The sequence below is a fragment of the Rhinopithecus roxellana genome, chromosome 1, assembly GCF_007565055.1.
Source record: "Rhinopithecus roxellana isolate Shanxi Qingling chromosome 1, ASM756505v1, whole genome shotgun sequence".
Classification (NCBI taxonomy): domain Eukaryota; kingdom Metazoa; phylum Chordata; class Mammalia; order Primates; family Cercopithecidae; genus Rhinopithecus; species Rhinopithecus roxellana.
The window spans coordinates 116,770,608-116,789,193 of record NC_044549.1 but is presented as its reverse complement, the minus strand read 5'-3'; the positions used below and the strand labels follow the sequence as shown (position 1 = coordinate 116,789,193).

Genomic DNA, 18,586 nt, shown 5'->3' with positions numbered 1-18,586 from the left:
CAACATATATTATCTCACGTGTTAGAGGAATCAGATGAACAGGCTGTGAAAAAGCCATTTCAAATTTGTAGCTTTCTTAGAGTCTATGATTTCACCACCACTAGAAAGAAAACTGCTGCAAACTTAGTTCCAGACAGAAGTTTTCAAATGATGTCATTCATTGTCCCATCTAGAACAATCTAGATTTAAAGGCTTGAACAGGGCCCAGCACACTGGTCCTACCTGTAATCCCAGCACTTCTGGGAGGCTGAGCCCAAGAGTTTGAGACCACGCTGGGCAACACAGGGAGACCCCTATCTCTACAAAAAAAAAAAAAAAAAAAAACTCAAAAATTAGCTGGATGCAGTAGCACACACCTGTAATCCCAGCTCAAGAGGCTGAAGTGGGAGGATCACTTGTACCCAGAAGTTTGAGGCTATAGTGAGCCATGACTGAGCCACTGCACTCCAGCCTGGGCAACAGAGCAAGACCCTGTCTCAAAAAATAAAATAAAAATAAAATGCTTGAACAATTCCCTGATACTTTAATGATATTAACACCTCTTCTGAGAAAACTGGATCTATCCCTTTAAGTGTCAATACAGGGAAATACCTAATCTTTAACCTGATATTTTTTATATCTAGTCTGATGATGATTATCTAACCATCTGTTTTTCCTTTAAAATAGTTCTTCTATGAGGGGAGGTCTTCAAATTTACATTTTTAAAAGCATTTTCCCCAGCAATAAGTATGAAATTTTCATGCATGCTCATATCAGTTGTATATAAAGTTGCTTTAACAACCATACTTGCCATCAACTTTTCCTCCAAATAAACAGACATGCAATATAAGCAATGTGCTTATCTAAGAACTGTGGATTAAATAGCAACATGGGACATTTTTGTGGCTAGGTAAGAGATGCTTACAAGTTGTTACAAAGAAAGTCTGTGGGATTTCCCAGTAAGGAAATCTTTAACCTGCTGTCTAGATTCCAAATATACATTCCATTTCCCAGGTCTCAAAAAATAAGTAACTCAAAGATTTTAGGCTTCTAATAGAAGTAAGGCTGAAAGAATTTGTGAATATGGATTCTTTCTTTCAGTTTCCAAGCAAGTGTCAGCACCTCCTGGGACTTCAAACTCAATCCCTACAGGCCTATAGGGAAAAACAGGAAACCAACATCAGAAGGATGCATCTTGTTGATCAAGGGAGTGGGGCTTTTCTGCACCTTGAATAAACTTGCTAAAAAAAAGAAAAGAAAAAGAAAGAAAAGAAATGTCGATGCAAAGAACAATGCAAAGTCCAGAATTAACAATTGAAAGTTGGACTTTTCAATTTCAAAGTATCTTTGATTCTTACAAACAATTCAAATGCAAATATTATTTTAAAAAATTTAACTTCCATACTCCTAAGAATGTGTACTGTCCATAATTTCTTTGAGGTCATATACCTTATAAAAAAGTTGCACTTACCATAAATAAATTACTATTTCCTATTCTGCAACATTTTCAGGCATATCCAAATTTCCATGAATATACTTTGCTTTTCTTTTTTATTTTATTTCATTTTATTGAGATGTGGTCTTGCTATGTTGCCCAGGCTGATCTCACACTCCTGGGCTCAAGGGAAGCTTCCACCTTGGCCTCCCAAAGTGCTGGGATTACAGGCATGAGCTACCATGCCAGCCAAGAAAACTATCTTTTAAACATTTAAGCCAGTGGTTCCCAGACTCCCACGTGCTTCTGAATTACTAGGAGGGCTTCTTAATGCAAAAGTTGCTGGTCCCCATCCTCAGAGTTTCCAATTCAAGAGTTGAGAGAGCCCAGGCATGGTGGCTCACGCCTGTATTTCTAGCACTTAGAGAGGCTGAGGCAGGCAGATCCCTTGAGCTCAGGAATCCAAGATCATGTCAGAAAGCCCGTCTCTATAACAAATACAAAAATTAGCCAGGTGTGGTGACACATGCCTATAGTACCTGCTACCCCTGGAGGCTGAGATGAGAGAATCACCTGAGAACCGGAGGTCAAAGCTGCAGTGAGCTGAGATCGCACCACTGCACTCCAGCCTGGATGACAGAGTGAGACCCTGTCTCAAAAAAAAAAAAAAAAAAGAAAAAAAAAAAAACGCTGAGAGAGGCAGGGCCTAAGAGAGCATCCTGAAGCTGCTGGTCCAAGGATCCCACTTTGAGAACCGCTGACTTAAGGAGTTAAACTGTCAACTAGCTTTTAGAAAATCACAACATACAGGATAACATTTACTGAGAATCTACCAACTGCAGAACTCTCTACTACCTACTACTGAGTAAGCCGCATAGGTCCTTGCTCCAAACGCTTTCTAAATTGGCAACACAGGGTATACGTGCAAGGAGACAATACACAGACACATATCCAAAACAGCAAGAAGTAGTTAATACAGTCAAACTAAAGATGTTTCATTTCTCCAATGCATTTATTTATGATGCATCCTACTGTGCAGTTAAATCTGTTACTCTCAGATAGAAATTACTAAACCACAATGCATAGTCACTCTTCCTTGCACTATGCCACTTCATTTCACTTACTAATGGCAGTTTCATCTGAAGCCAGGGCATGAAATGTAGAGAGGGACCTCATTTTAAAGCTTATTTACGTTATTCGTGTTGTAGCAACTGTAAGGATCAGTGTGACGATCAACACTCAGATTTTAGTGATAAGTTATCAAGCAGAGTCATCGAGTGCAGATATGATCTAATTCTGCCATCAGGCTGAACTGAAATGCACAAAAACAGTCCAACAGAATCCGAACTCTAACTTTCGCATCACTGTATAGGTTTTTAAAGCATATCTAGCACCAACTTTCAAATGTATACTTTTCTCATGACCCTGTCCTGAGTTTAAGTGCATTTATATCCAGATTATAATCAGAGAGGGTATTTAATTAGATAATGTTTGGAAGTACTTTGAAGAAATAAAGTGCTCTATAAATTCTAAATGTTATTATTATTGTTTAAATACAGTTTGCAATTACTGCTTACAACCTATTCCACCTACCACGCTGCTATCATTTGATTACAGGCAGCTTTAAAAAAATACCTAGAGGTAGAAATGATGAAACCATATTCATGTGAAGCCCTGGATTTTTACCCTAGACATAAATAATTTATAGGCATTTTAAATGGAGGGTTAGGTTATAGACTCTAGTAAAGCAAGGATATTGCCCTCTGCAAGACCAGCCACCATAAAGTTGTGTCAATTTAAACAGTTTCTTTCTTATAAACCAGGTTGAAAGTAGATTATAGTCCAGAATACAGAGCATTTTACTCCGGTGGCTTCCTGTTCTGTCTTCTATTTTCTCCATTAGAATCTTAAAATATCTACCTATGTGCAAAACTGAAAGCATAACTTAAGATTTTGATTTCAGCAATTGTCTGGCAGATTAAGGTTTGAGAATAGTCTATTCTGTCATGGCCCGAGCTCACCTTGCTATCTTCTGTGATCGTCACAGAGTCAGCTGTCTCCAATTCTTAAAAAACTAAAACCTTTGAGCCTGATTCCACACATCCTCCAAACACACCTGTAGGATAATTTCCCAGAAAGAATGACAGTTTGAATGTAAACAAGCCAAGCACAGTCACTCACACCTGTAATCCCAGCACTTTGGGAGGCTGAGGCGGGCAGATCACCTGAGGTCAGGAGTTTGAGACCAGCCTGGCCCAACACAGTCAAACCTAATCTCTACTAAAAATACAAAAATTATTTGGGCATGGTGGCGAGTGCCTGTAATCCCAGCTACTCAGGAGGCTAAGGCGGGAGAATCGCCTGAACCCAGGAGGCAGAGGTTGCAGTGAGCAGAGATCCCCCACTGCACTTCAGCCTGAGTAACAGAGCTAGACTCCATCTCAAATAAATAAATAAATAAACAAACATCCCCTAGATACACTCCACAAGAATGTCACTGTTAATCCCCAAATAGCTACCATATTACGTTTTTAAGGTTTTAGGCAAGAAAAAAAAAAAAAACACGTTCTAATCTGACATTGGTCATCTTACAAAACAAAGTTACAAGGAAGAAATACCTTGGAAATACCTCTTACGACACCACTATGCTCATGAAAGACAACTTGTGCCCTAAACCAAAGGCTTCTGGGAAGTCTGTGAGCCTCAGGGTGATAATACACCAGACAATTCTGATGTCATGACAAGGTCCATAAATCAAACGATGGCTGTGTGAGTCACTATTGGCAGTGGCTTTGGCCCAGTCAGTCGTAAGCTCAACCACTTAATAGCGCTATGATATTTGGTAAACTAATTGATTTTTCGGAGTCTTATGTATTCATTTGTAAATGCTACACACCTACACCACAAGAAATTGGAAGCCAATCTGGCAATATCAAGAGCTTTAGAGATCATTCACACACTTTCATTCTAAATTCAATTTCTAAGGAGTTATCCTAAGGCAACACAGATGCACACAAAGACATATATAAGGATGTTTATTTAAGCACTATTTATGAGTTGGAAAGTTAGAAATAACCTCAAGCTTCATCAACAGGAACTGGTTAAATATATTATGATCCATCTCCACAATAAGATGTTAAGCAGTCTAAAAAGATGATTAGAAAGTTAAGCACTGACTGAATATTTTATTACATGTTAAATTTTTTAGGCATGATAATAGTATTGTGGCTATGTATTTTTTAAGTACATAAACTACTGAAATATTTATAAATGAAATAATATGCTGCTTTAAAATAATATGGGGGAGAAGGTGGGTAGGAGTATAGATGAAACAGGATTCATTATGGGGGATAATTGTTCAGTAGAGAGATTATTAACCCTTTTATCTACTTTTTAATGAAAGTTTTATTGAGCTTTAATTCACATTCTGTAAGACTTACTCTTTTGAAGTGTACAAGTGACTTTTAGTATATTTCACAGAGTTGTACAAACGTCCCCACTATCTAATTTGGGACATTAGCAGTCACTCCCTGCCAGCAAGCATTAGTCTACCTTCTATCTCTATGGATTTGCTTATTCCAGACATTTTATATAAATGGAATCATACAACCACGTGTCCTTTCGTGTTTGGCTTTTTTCACATAGCATAATGTTCATGTTGCAGTGTGTATCGGCACTTCCTTTTATTGTAGAATATTCCATTGTAAGGATATACTATACTACATTTTGTTTATCCATTCATTGGTTGATGGACACTTGGGTTCTTTCCTCTTTGAGGTTACTATAAATATTCATGTACACTTTTTTTTTTTTTTTTTGCATGAATACGTCTTTAGTTCTCTTGGGCATATACTTAGGTGTGGAATTCCTGGGTCACAGGGTAACTCTATATTTAGCATTTTGAGAAACTGTCAAACTGTTTCCCAAAATGGATGTGCCATTTTATATTCCTATCAGTAATATATGGGCATTCCAATATTCTGTCTACTTATTATTATTATTATTATACTATAAGTTCTGGGATACACGTGCAGAACGTGCACGTTTGTTACATAGGTATACAGGTGCCATAGTGGTTTGCTGCACCCATCAACCCATCATCTACATTAGGTATTTCTCCTAATGCTATCCCTCCCCTAGTCCCCCATTTCCTGACAAGCCCCAGTGTGTGTTATCCCCCTCCCTCTGTACACGTGTTCTCATTGTTCAACTCCCACTTACAAGTGAGAACGTGCAGTGTTTGGTTTTCTGTTCCTGTGTTAGTTTGCTGAGAATGATGGCTTCCAGCTTCATCCATATCCCTGCAAAGGACATGAACTCATCCTTTTTTATGGCTGCATAGTATTCTATAGTGTATATGTGGCATATTTTCTTTATCCAGTCTGTCATTGATGCGCATTTGGGTTGATTCCAAATGATTCCTATTGTGAATAGTGCTAAAATTAACATACATGTGCATGTGTCTTTATAGTAGAATGAATTATAATCCTTTGGGTATATACCCAGTAATGGGATTGTTGGGTCAAATGGTATTTTTGGTTCTAGATCTTTGAGGAACTGCCACACTGTCTTCCACAATGGTTGAACTAATTTACACGCCCACCAACAGTGTAAAAGCATTCTTATTTCTCCACATCCTCCCCAGCATCTGTTGTTTCCTGTATTCTGTCTACCTTTTAAGTTTAAATTCCCCATGAAAAAAGTGTTAAAAGTTATGCCATAGAAAAAGATTAATAGCATGAGAAAAGGCTAATTATTAGGTTTAAAAAATAGGTTACATATAGTATGTACAACATTATCTCCACTTTAAAAAAAATCTATTTAGCCATGCATAGGAAAAAACTACTAAGCCATACACCAAAGTGCATATGTGGTTATCATTCGGAATCATAAATTTAAATAATTTGAGAATTATTTTTAGTTTTTCTCCATTTTCCAGATTTTCTGCAATGACCATTCAGAAACCATTGCAATGACCATACTTTTATAATGAGAACCAGAAAAGCCTTTTAAAAATTAAACAAATTTTTTGGGAGGCCAAGGCGGGTGGATCACCTGAGGTCAGGAGTTTGAGACCAGCCTGGCCACCATGGTGAAACCCAGTCTCTACTATAAGTATAAAAATTATTCGGGCATAGCGGTGGGCACCTGTAATCCCAGCTGCTTGGGAGGCTGAGGCAAGAGAATTGCTTGAACCCAGGAGACAAAGGTTGCAGTGAGCCGACACAGTGCCACTGCACTCCAGCCTGGGTGATGGAGTGAGACTCCATCTCAAAAAAATGAAATAAAATAAATAAAGAAATTTTTAACAACTCAGCAGTCTTAGTCTTTGCTTTCTTTCACAGTCTCCATTTTTTGGGCCCTGGAGCCCCAGGAGTCTTCATAGCTTCTCACTCAGGTTAAGATACAGCACGTATTTCCAGCTTCTACAGGTGGCCTCTTTGCACATAGAACTGTAACTTTTATTTTCAACATCTGAAACACTGCTAATTATCTATATTGATTAACTTAGCTGAGTTCTCCTTTACCATCTAATTAGATTTGGTTTCTTCACAGTGGAGCACAGGCTATCTTCAGTGTGTTCTATATATATAAGCAACTTGGTAACCATCTTTGTATCCATTCTTTGTTAGACTGGTTAGACTGGTTTTTGTGTTGTGGGAATGACCAATTCCCTAAGAGGTCCAGGATGCTGGCAATCCAGTTGAGGGACATGGCATAACGGGACCCAGCACTGCATTCGAGTTTCATCCTTAGATAAGATAAGTAACTTCTCTGAGCCCCAATTTCTACCTACAAAAGAGGTAAGTTGGATCACCAAGCCCTAGAGAGACAGATAGATAAGTAGATATATAGACAAAGATATGCAAACACAATCCCCCTTTACTTTTCATTTTACCCTTATCATGGTTTTAGGGCTTTATCCTATTTGTGCCTTTTATCAGAAGGTGCCACAACTCATCTTTTGGAGATCTGAGGTGTAATTAAGATCCCTTTTAAATGAATTAATTAATTTCATTAATATAATTGATATTTATTCAATCAATATTTATCATATGCCAGACACAGTTCAAAGCACCAGGAATGTGGTGCTAAACATGCAGGCAAGATCCCTATTCTCACAAAACTTATCAGGCTCCATTTGGGACAGCCAGATTTTTTTAATAATTCAGATAGTCACAACTGCCTTAAAGACAATAAAGCACTGAATTGGACAGTTTCAGGGTGGGAGCGAGTGTTACTTTAGAGCTATATTGCAAAGAAAACCTCTCTGCATAGTAAGGAACCTCTAAGAGGACCCTCAGGGACTTCTGCCTTCTGGTGTTAGTTAATATTCTTGTGTAGTCCCCTTCGAAATGAATAGGGCTGACTTGGGTAGCCAAGTCAGCAGAGGTATTGCAGCAAGGGTACTGCAGAAATGATGGTGTGTGATTTCCAAGGCTAGATCGTAAAAGACATAGTGGCTTCTGCTCTGCTATCTTGATTACTCTGTTTGGTAAAAGTGGGCACCATGTTATGAGGATGCTCAAGCAACCAATGGAGCCACCTACGTGGGGAGGAACTAAGGCCTCCTGCCAACATCCAGCACCACATAAGTAAATCATTTTGGAAAGAGATCCTCCAGCTCCAGTCAAGCCTTCAGAAGATAGTTCACCTTGCCAAAATCTTCGTGCAACTTCAGGAGATACTTCATGCTAAAACCACCCAGGGAAGCCACTTCTGAATCCCTGGCCCACAGAAACTGTGAGAGATAATAAATGATTATTGTTGTTTAAGCCACTAAGCTTGAGGGTAGCCTGTTATGCAGATACATAAGTAATAATACAGACCGCATCTGACCTTAGACCTAAATAATAAGATGGAGCCCTCCATGTGAAATTTCTGACACGGAGAACTACAAGAATGAGTTTGGCATGTTCACAAAACAGAAAAAATCAGTGTGGCTAGAGTGTAGTGAAAGACAAGTGCAGACTCTCTTCTCCATCCAGCCATGGGTAAAGAAACCATGCCAGTGTTGTCTTCAGCTCAGCCCCAGCAACTAGTAGCACCCAATAATCAGGTACTGAATGAACCTATACATGAACAAATGAATGAATGAATGCTGGATACCATGTACATTTCTTCCCCTACAGTTAATCACATTTCACAGAATCACAGAACACTGGATGTGAGTTTACCCTGCACCCATATTTGTACTTTCTAATACACTAATCAAACAAATGTTTGTAATATATGCAATGTATTGTTAAAGTCTACAAATTTCCTACTTAATCTATACTGCCAAGGTTCTAATTTCACTAACTAGAGAGACAGCACTTGAAAATCTAGGGTTATTTCAGAGTCTAAACCCGGGTATCCAGCAGCAACACTGTAAGGGAGTACCCAGCAGAAGTCACAGCTGGGCCTTCATCCTATCACTCGGTCTTCAAAAACTAGAACAACACTTTAAATTATAAATCAGAATCTCAAGGTTGGAAAAAAATAGCTCATTTAAAAATTAGAAAGGGGTATTACTTTCAGCGGCAACTCCCAGCTCATTGAGGTCTATAGTTTGCAATCTCTTGGTATCCCCAATAGGTAGAATAAGAATCCATGGCTATTTAAATGCCCTCAGTCCTGCCTCTGGTTCCCTTACATATTCCAGGAATATGCATCCCAGCAATAGAAATTGCTGGAGGTGACTTCCAGCAATTTTAGTCGAAACCACTCATCTTACATGTGACAAAACTGAAGCTTAGAGGGTAAGGTGTCAGAGCCAGCTTTATGATGCTGGGCTCTAACTCCCAGCTGTGTGCCTCATTAAACCTCACCATCTCCCAAACTCTCTCTACCCACTCACTGCCAGCTGTCAAGACAAAAACTCAACATTGTCTTCCAGTGGGCCACCCTAGAAGCACACCCTTTCCCACCCATCTATTACTGTTTAATCAAAATAGTAGTCGTAAACATTATCAGATTGTTAAAATAATTGAAACACACTCCAAACACACACACACACACACACACACACACACACACACACACACACACGCCTTGCAATTCTAACCTGCGGTATTTTAAATCTCTCAAAACTTAGAATAAGATGACAATGGAGAGAACATTTTCTTTGGCAGAAAAATTCTAGAAATAGGAATACCTACCCAGGACCAGACATAGTATTTCTCATAATTGGTGCCCCTGGAATTGTACTCAATGTAATTAGCATCCACTGGAATTGTACTCTACATAAAAGGTGTCCCCAGGAGTCATGCAACATAGACTACAAGATAATTCATGATCCCTGAAATTGTGCTATGGTCAGCACAATTTCAGCACAGGCCCCACCTTTCTGAGGTTTCTATACTCTTTCTACATAGCACCACCTCCAGCCCTTCTAAAAGGGCACATTATATATTTTGTTAATTCAAAATTTATTTGTTGAACGAACGCCTGCTGTGTAAAGAAAACTGGTGAGGATCCCTAAGAAAATCAAACGTTGCCTTCAAGAAGGAATTGTCTAGTAGTGAATATAATCCAAGACAGAAAGTTCTGAGTGTTATGAAAGAGGTGTGAGGTCAGTTCTGAGACAGTCTATGAGTGGGAAGGACAACTTCTGAGAGAAATCAGAGACTTTTGTGGAAAAGGTGGTCTGTGAATGTTTCGTGTTGGGGCAGTAAGTACAGAAACGAGACTAAGACAGAGCGCCCCCAACAGAGCATCCAGCGGGGAATGAAGTTGTTCCCTACCGCAATGGCGGAGTGGTGGTCAAAACTGCAGAGCTCTGTGGAAGGCCGCTCTGAACTGCTGCTGGTCTTAACATGCTAAAGAGTTTAGTTTTTAGTCTGTCGACTAAGGAGTCAGAGAAGGCCTTGAATAAAAACAACCAGATTGAAACTGTGCATTAGGAAGACTCACGTGGCTACAGTGTACGAGAGACCAGCCAGAAGAAGGCTGGTAGGTAGAGACACAGGAGGAGGGGGGTCCTGTCGCGGGTGTTGCCCAGGGGACAGTACCTACGGCACTTGCAGGGAACAGTGGAGACAAGAGGACCCATACGATAAACATTAAGGAAAGAATTTTAAGTTGGGGTGGAATAAATAAAATGCGTTTTGAGAAGTTGAGGGCACCCCCGTGAGACAACCAGGACATGAAAAAGAAGTGGATAGAATCATGTTTCGCTAAAGGGAAATAAGCTTCCAACCAGACTGGAAGGAATCACAAGCGGAATTCATCCAACATTTTCTACTTAAGTCCTCCCTCTCTCCACTAGAGACCTTATATTTATATGTGCAGAATAACATTTCATTCAAAAAAATATCATTAAGATTTTCTTAGAATTCTCAGCACACTGCTAACAAACCAGTTTAGGCCCTGTTCTCAGAGAGCTACTTCCCCCACAGAAATGTAAGAATCAATTTGACATTAAAGCATCTTTCAGACTCAAGTTACTCCAAATTCTATCAGGAAGGGAATCAGAGACTGGTTGTGCTCAGCTGGGCATAGCGGCCATGATTCAATCACAGGAGCGCCCGGCTGGGTGGACTTTAGAACCACTATCACTGAGAGAAGGAATGGCGTCGAAACAAGAAGGGCACGGAAGATTAATTCCAGGGCAGAGACACAGAAAGAAGAAAGGCCCAACGGGCAAGACTCGAAATTATAAGATATCAAAGAGTTTTACAGATAAGGGGGAAAAAAGTGGTATTTCCTGAAAGAAATGTACTGGGTACTCTCTCATCAACAAAATATTCCATGACCTCCTAAGTAGATAATTATGCAAACAGCAAACCATGACTTACACTGGCTTCTGTACTAAAGATTACTCCAGTTAATAATGAATAATGAAAATGACTATGCATATTTATCTGATGTTCTGATAGCTACCAGCACACCCTACTTTTTATGAGGCAAGGCCATTGTAAAGAAAACACCTGTTTAGTATCTCTGATAAACATAAAGAATATTAATGAAAAGATTGCCATGCTGTTATCATTTTGAGATACTGTTATTAATTCATGCAACTTTACTAAAATCTCATTTTAGACCAAATTTAATTAAGTGCTCTGGAGTAATGAATTAATAATATTTCAAGATTTATTTGAGCCCCATGAGAACCTCTCACCAGAAAGTTTTAAGTACTGGGCCATTAGTGTATCATCTTAGGTGTCCACTCTACCTCCCAAGGGAAAAAATAAAACTTTGAGAAGGCACAGGCATAATCAATGTGTTTGCATTTGAATAATCAGTAACATATAAAGAGGAGGAAAAGGTTTTTTTAAAAAAGTTTTTTTAGAAAAGAAAGTGTTTAAAAAAGAAGGTTTTAATGAACAATGCTGATAATTGATACTGGTTTCGAAATACATTAATCTCCAAAAAGCTTCGGGACTGTGCTTACCTCATATTTAATGAATGCTAATATTTGGGGGGCAAAGCTCAATTCAGGCCATCAGAGAAATATATAAGGTCATATTGGCACACAAAAGGAAAAAGGCAGCTAAGGTCTGTTGAGGTGCTAGTAAAAACAGTCGGAACCTTCTGATATCTTTTTCTCAGGATTATTTTCCTTCTTTTCTGAGTCTTCTTTTTTTTTTTTTTTAAACAAGATGTCATCCTGTCACTGAGGCTGGAGTGCTGTGACACAATCACAGTCTCCACTTCTCAAGCTCAAACTATCTTCCCACCTCAGTCTCCCAATTAGCTGGGACCACAGGCACACCCCACCATACTGGCTTTTTTTTTTTTTTTTTTTTTCAGAGATGGAGTCTCCCTACATTGCCCACAATGATCTGAAACTCCTAGTTTCAAGCAATCCTCCCACTTTGGCCTCCCAAAGTGCTGGGATTACAGGTGTGAGCCACTGTGCCCAGCCAGGATCATTTTCTATTAGATAAAATCATTGCAATCGAATGTTGATGGGCTCAATTTTCCCACTAAATTCTACTTAACCATGGGATAGCATATTTGTATAGTGCTGTATGGTTTTTAAAGCATTGCCTTAAACACAATGTGTGAGAAAGGCAAACAGTTGTGATCATTCTTATTAACTACGGTTAAATGACCTACTCAAAGTCACAGAATGAATAAGAGGTGGAGATAGAACTGGGGAGACAGGGTTCATTCCACTCCATTCATTCATGCATGCATTCATGTACTCATTCATCCAACTAATGGAGACTGTGGCTCCAAAGATGAACAAGACCTAGCCTCTGTCCTCAAGAAATCCACGGTTTAGTAAAGAAGCAGAAAGGAAATCACACACCAAGTAAAACATGAGCATGAAAAGTGTAGCAAAGGGATATAAGCAAGGCTTTCAGATGAGGTCAATTCTTAAATCTAGGTTTCAATGGAGAAAGGAATGGCTAGGGAGTGAGGGGTAAGGGGACAGACAAGCATAGGTCATCTAATTTTGTTCAAATACAAAAGTGTATGTGAGTCCTGGCAGAAGCTCAGAGTATGAGGTCAGCAGCAGCCAACTCCTGGCCTTGAATGCCTTACCCTGTGGGCCAAGTTAAGGACAGCCAAGGTGCTTAGGTCCAGAAATATGCTAATTTCCAAAAAGCTTTCTGGGCTGAGCTCACCTCAAATGTAATAAAGCACACTGGTGGCAAGTTTCATCTCTTTTAATATTGAGATGTCCTGAAGCAAGAATGACTCAAGCCCCACGTTTGAATGAGTAAATTGTTTGCTGTAGCCTATGTATGTATATGCACATTTTCATACACCCACATGGATACAGTTTATATCCATAATACTACACATAATATGTGTATCCACACAGATAATACAAAACATATACAGAACTTTATAAATGTCACATGCGGAGATATCTGAATAATGTGTATGTCTATACTGACCCCTTAGGACATGCTCTGACGGACGCAGGTTACTCAGAGAGGTTACCTGTGCAGGACAACCATGTGTCCTAGGTGATTTCAGACAGTCCTTTGCCCACAGAGTAGGCATTGAACCAGGGCTGGACAAGATGAATTCCAAAGGTGGCCTAAAGCTCCATGGTTTCACGTATCACAAACTTACTTGCATGAAGTAGTTTCACCATTCTCAATAAATAAAATTCCCTGACCCTGGTGAAATTATTCCTTTCTGCTATTCTTTTGTACTCAGGCCGAAAATGTATTATTGATTTCTGATTCAGCCACAGAAAGTGTGACTTAGAGAAAAGAGCACTGAATGAGGAGTCAGGAAATCTAGATTATTTGCTCAAACCACGCTCCCTGGCTGTCCCCTCCCCTTGTTCCTGTGTGACCTTGAACAACTTACTTCACGCCTCTGGGCTTCAGTTTCCCAAGTGTTCAATGCAAGGAGTGGCTGAGTGTTCTACGATTCTCTTTCCAGCTCTAAATCTGTAAAACAATTCCAGCCCATCCCTCAAGATTTAGTTTATCTCGGTGAGCTCTAAAAATCAGGGCTAAAACTGGATTCAAATTACCTATTTTCTAATCAAAGAAGATCCTGCTTCACTCACTTTTAAACCATGCAGATCTTGCATAATTTAAATGATCAGTGCTGTCATAGGTTGCTCTGGTTTAAATTATGCACTGTTGCTATTTGGGGAAAATTTAGACTGGGTCCAGTCTGGGATCACTGGCTGAGAACAATAAGCCCCCAAAGTGAGAAGGATAAAGGCCTCTCCAGACAGGATCTGCTTTTAATGCATTCAGCCCAGGGTTTACAAAAAGAGCATTGACTGTGTACATTAAAGAGCCACCGAAACAGCAAGGGACTGGTAAGTCTGCAGCAAATTCTCCCAGAAGCCACTGACCTTGGCTGCATTTCAGGGGTCAGGCATTCCCCAGGAGGGGCTCAGCAGGCAGGCTTTACCAAGGGCTTAGGAATAAATGAGACATCTCATCTAGATGAGGCCATCTCTCCAAATGTGGGAAGGTGGAGATGATCTGTCCTCTGATTTGTGGAGATTACCTATGTGGCCTTTGGACCCACTCCAGCAGGCACACCTCACCCACAAGACTGGTCAAAGACCCTGGCCCCACATCTGCAACTGTCTCCACATCTGCATCTGCATCTAAGTCTTCCAGCCAGCAGTTCCTGGTCCCCAAGCTAGCTGTTGCCCTCTCTGTTTCCACACCTCCCAGCAGGCAGAAAAACAGAAGCAGAGCCCTAAGCTGATAGCCCAGGCCACAAAGAGCAATTTCAGTTCATTGTGCAAAGATATGTTTTCAAAATACAGATCACAAGAATGCACATCCCAAGTGTGATCCGCAGTCGTCCGCCTGGTGGCCCTCACCGGTTGCTCCCCTGCCTGCAGGCTCTGTGCTTGGTATCTCAGAAAACCTTCCCAAGGAAAAAGCCCACAAGGGACAAGTCCGGGCCCAACTTAAAAATCACATCAGACTGCTTTCCAGTAGAGGAGCAAGGTGGAGATTCCAGCCCAGGGAAATCACCGCAAACCCTGCACATTGTTCAGAACCTTTCCCCCTTTGCCACTGCCCCCCGCCTCCGCCACCCCGACCCCCGACGGACTCGCAGCACCCCACCCCCAGTCTGGGCCATCCGTCCACCTGATTAACCCGCCGGCAGCAACTCCCAGCCCAGAAAGTAGGGCAAATGAACACACACAGTCGGTAAAGCAGGAAGCCACAGACCTGGCCAATGCACCCACCCTGTTACCAACCCCACCCCGCTGCGCAGGGGGCAGCCAGTTCTTGATGTGGCATTTCCACTCCAGGGAAATAGACAGCTTCCTGTAATAATGCATGAAGGAGCTTCGGCTGCCCAACTATCAGAACAGCCCATTTCAAATGGCATCTCTGTTTCTTCTCAACTCCTTACCTGCCTTGCTGAATGAAGCCTCACCTCTTGGCCCAACAGATTAAGACGAAGAGAGAAAGCGTTATTAAAAGAGATGTGGAGGAAAAGGTTTAATGAAGGAGACCAAAGAGAAAGTACCACTTTGATCACAAAGGTAGCACTTTAATATAACAGTACAGAAAGAGGCAATGTCAGAAGTACTAGGAATCCAGGTAAATGGCCGCAAGATTCAGCATCAATCTAACAATGTATTCCTCAGGAGGGCGTGTGAACTTCCATGCTTCATCCATCCTGGTGTCTCCCTGTAGAGAGCCACCATCAATTCCTTCTCATCCACCCTCCATACATCAAATACATGCACTCGCTATTTTTTAAATTTTATTTTTGGTTCGGGAGAGGAAGAAGCAGTCCTTAAATTGGTGTCCAATCCTTCTCAGACACCCGCTGCTGCCACCATCCCCACCCCTCACCCCTTCCCTGCAGGCAGCATCTAATTAAAATGACAAGAAAGCTCTGCCCCCTTCCCCGAAGGAGTGTGTTGGGATCGGGAGTTGGGGGTGGGGAAGCGTCAAGGCAGCACTGGGATTCCTGGTGTTCTGATCTCAAAACAACAGCAAAATGGATTCTATATCAGTGATGTCTCAGTCAATACAATGAAACGGCGTCTGAGGTAATTCACGTGAAGGTAAACGCAAACCAGTGGGGCTGGGGGGAGGGAGGTGCTCTACAAAGGACTGGCCACAGACACGGGGAAAACACACACACACACACACACACACACACTCCAGGGAGTTCCGGTCTGATTGAGGAAAAGCAGAAAACACATCCCTTTCACCTGCTTAAGTTCAGCCATAAAACTGAAACGCTACAGCCACAAAGTCAGAAAGCACAGGCAGGGCTGAGTTAAAGCCATAAATAAAGGTGAGTGGCAGACTGGCATTTAAGGGAGCGCTGAGAGGGCGCCCGGGTGCGGGAGGCAGAAAAGGGGGAGGGGGAGGCAGTTGCCATCTACAAGACCAGCATAGCAATAACTGCCCCCTTGGAGCGGCAGGTTCGGCTTCGCGGGGACAGTCAGCCTCACAATGTCATCTTGCAGGTAGCTGGAAAACGTGAGGAGCCAGTGCCTTTATTCACGCTGGCACTCTTTTTGCAGAAGGGACAGTCGGGTCTCGCTCCTTGGCACCAGACAACTGCCCGGGGCGTGTACACACGTACACACACACACACACCTTTCATTTTACTGCTCTTACACCGGTATAAGATGAAACTGGCATAAGCTCCACGAGCCCTCGGGAGAGCCTCGGCCACGGCCAAAGGAAGACACGTACCGCACAGCCCCCGCCGTAGGGGCTCAGCCAGGAGCACCTCAGCAACCCCGAATCAAAACGGGAATCCAGGTTCCCTCCCCGACGCATTCTCCCTCTGCTGTCCCCCAGCCCCAGCCCCAGCCCCCAGTCCACGCACCGAGCCCATTCACCCTGACCCAAACCACTGGAAAGAAACCAGAAAACATGTCCTGCTCACCCTCAGAGCCGAGAGATCTATTTCATCCAGGCTTCGAGCCGGGGAGTCGCTCGCCATGTCTACTTCTTCGCTGGAGAAATGGACCAAAACTACCCCCAAGCTTTTCCCTTGGAAATTCCACCTTGGTCTATTTCACTCGCGTCCTCATGCGGGTATCGCGCCAGAGGCCCCGGGCCCAGCCTCCCCCGCCCACCCCAGCTCCACAGCGCCGGATCCCGATCCTCCGCGCGTTGGTCCGCCGGGTCCGGGAACCCAACCTGCGCGGATCTCCAAGCCCCGAGCAGCGGTGCGTGTGGGCTGAGCGCCCCGATCGGCTAAGGGCGCTGGGGCTGCGTGGGTGTATTTAAATGGGACATGCTTCTTTGCTTGTGCGTGGATGGCGGCTGCATTGGCTGTTATAATGAGACACATCAACTCCTCCACTCAGCGGGGGGAGGGTGGGGGTGGAGAACCACACAGAACTGTCTATCACCGCTTCCTGGGAGGAGTGAAGGGGGTGGGGGGAGGCGGAGGAGGCGTGGTCTTGGACTGGGGAGAGGCCGCGCTTCCTGACCCGGTCCCTCCCCATCAGCGTGGAGGGGGGAGGGGCGCGCACCCTTTCCGCCCAGGCTTTTGCGGGCTCCTCGGGCCAAATCTGAAGGGCTGTTCCTGAACCTTGACTTGCTTATCATAGGGACTCAAGCTGTATTTTTGTGTGGCCAATTCGTGCACTGCAGCAAAATGGCCCTTCAGTCGCATCTTGGGGTTTCTCCTCGGTTCAAATGCTCTCGCGCTGAGAAAAAGCCGGAGGAAAAAAAAGCGACACCCTCCCTCCCCTGTTAATTATTTGTGGGGCCGGAGTAACGCGGGCTGGTGCAACCGGTGCATATAAGGACTTGTGTGCAAGGAAGGGGATCCGCCTCCAGGCGCGGAAAGAGTGGGGGAGAAGCGCACACGCACAGTGCACTCAGCTGGGCGCTTCGGCAGTTTGCAGCTGCGGCGGGGTCGGGTCCAACCGCGGTCCCCGGAATGCCGGACGGCGGGTACCGGGTGCTGGTCACTAGCCGATTCGGGGCCGGGAAGGTTTGCCAGAAGCGGGAAAGATGGGAGATCTGAGCGCTCTCTTGGCATCGCCACACCCAGTACCTGCTCGTGCCGCAATTCCCCACGGAAACAACCGAGTTGAACCGAGAAGCTTGTTCTTTGGGTGCAGTAGCTAGAAGGCTTCAGGTAACTCCAAAGCCAGCACTGGGTGAGGCAACACACGCCGCCTCAGGACTCAGCATTTCTTTCAGGCTGCATTTTCGTGTCAGACCTACCCAGATTGATGGAGAAAGTTTGGCTGGCGGATAAGAAGTAACGCGGAATATGTGTACATGAGAGCGATTTCACTTCACCCACTTTCTCATTTAAAGGTTGGATGTTTTACAGTGGTATACATGATCCTTCTTCTGTAATCAAGAGTGCGAAGTCGCTTCCCCCAATCCCCGCGCAGCCCTTCTTCTCCCTCCTTAGCCACACAAAATACATACAAAGAAAACACTAAAACTGAACTTTTTTCCAAATACAGCAGTAGCTTTGAAAGCATTCTTTGCTCCTCTGTTAACAGCCGAATGTACTTCTGACCAGTGCACTGATGGTTTCTTAATCATGCAGTGTGAAGATCAGCCTCAAAATAAGGCTTATGAATGAATGAATGAAAGCCAATGCAGTTAGTTTATCACGACTGCAAACATTAGAGGACTTTGAAACAGCATCCGGTGTACATTGTACTGTTTTTGTTACTGATACTGTATATATTCGTATGCATTGTGGATCATGCACCATGAAACTTGAAAATTGTTCCAGCATCTCAAGGGCCACAACAGTTTGGTAGCTTTTGCCTTTAAACGTTGTATGTTA

At 42.8% G+C, this 18,586-nt stretch overlaps 1 protein-coding gene across 3 annotated transcripts in view; it reads right to left on the bottom strand.

Annotated features, from left to right (window-relative positions):
• The window catches only part of TNIK (TRAF2 and NCK interacting kinase), a 402,893-nt gene extending 385,781 nt beyond the window's left edge, over window positions 1-17,112 (bottom strand). For 2 of the 3 annotated variants that reach the window (XM_030929450.1, XM_010360215.2), the window contains exon 1: window positions 16,706-17,111. Coding sequence is in view for 1 of the 3 variants with exons in the window: in XM_010360215.2 (XP_010358517.1) it covers window positions 16,706-16,762 (57 nt within the window). In the remaining 2 variants the exon portion in view is untranslated. Of the gene's footprint in view, window positions 1-16,705 lie in introns of all 3 variants that reach the window. The other variant, XM_030929436.1, reaches the window with a different exon arrangement.
• Window positions 17,113-18,586: the final 1,474 nt, after the last annotated feature.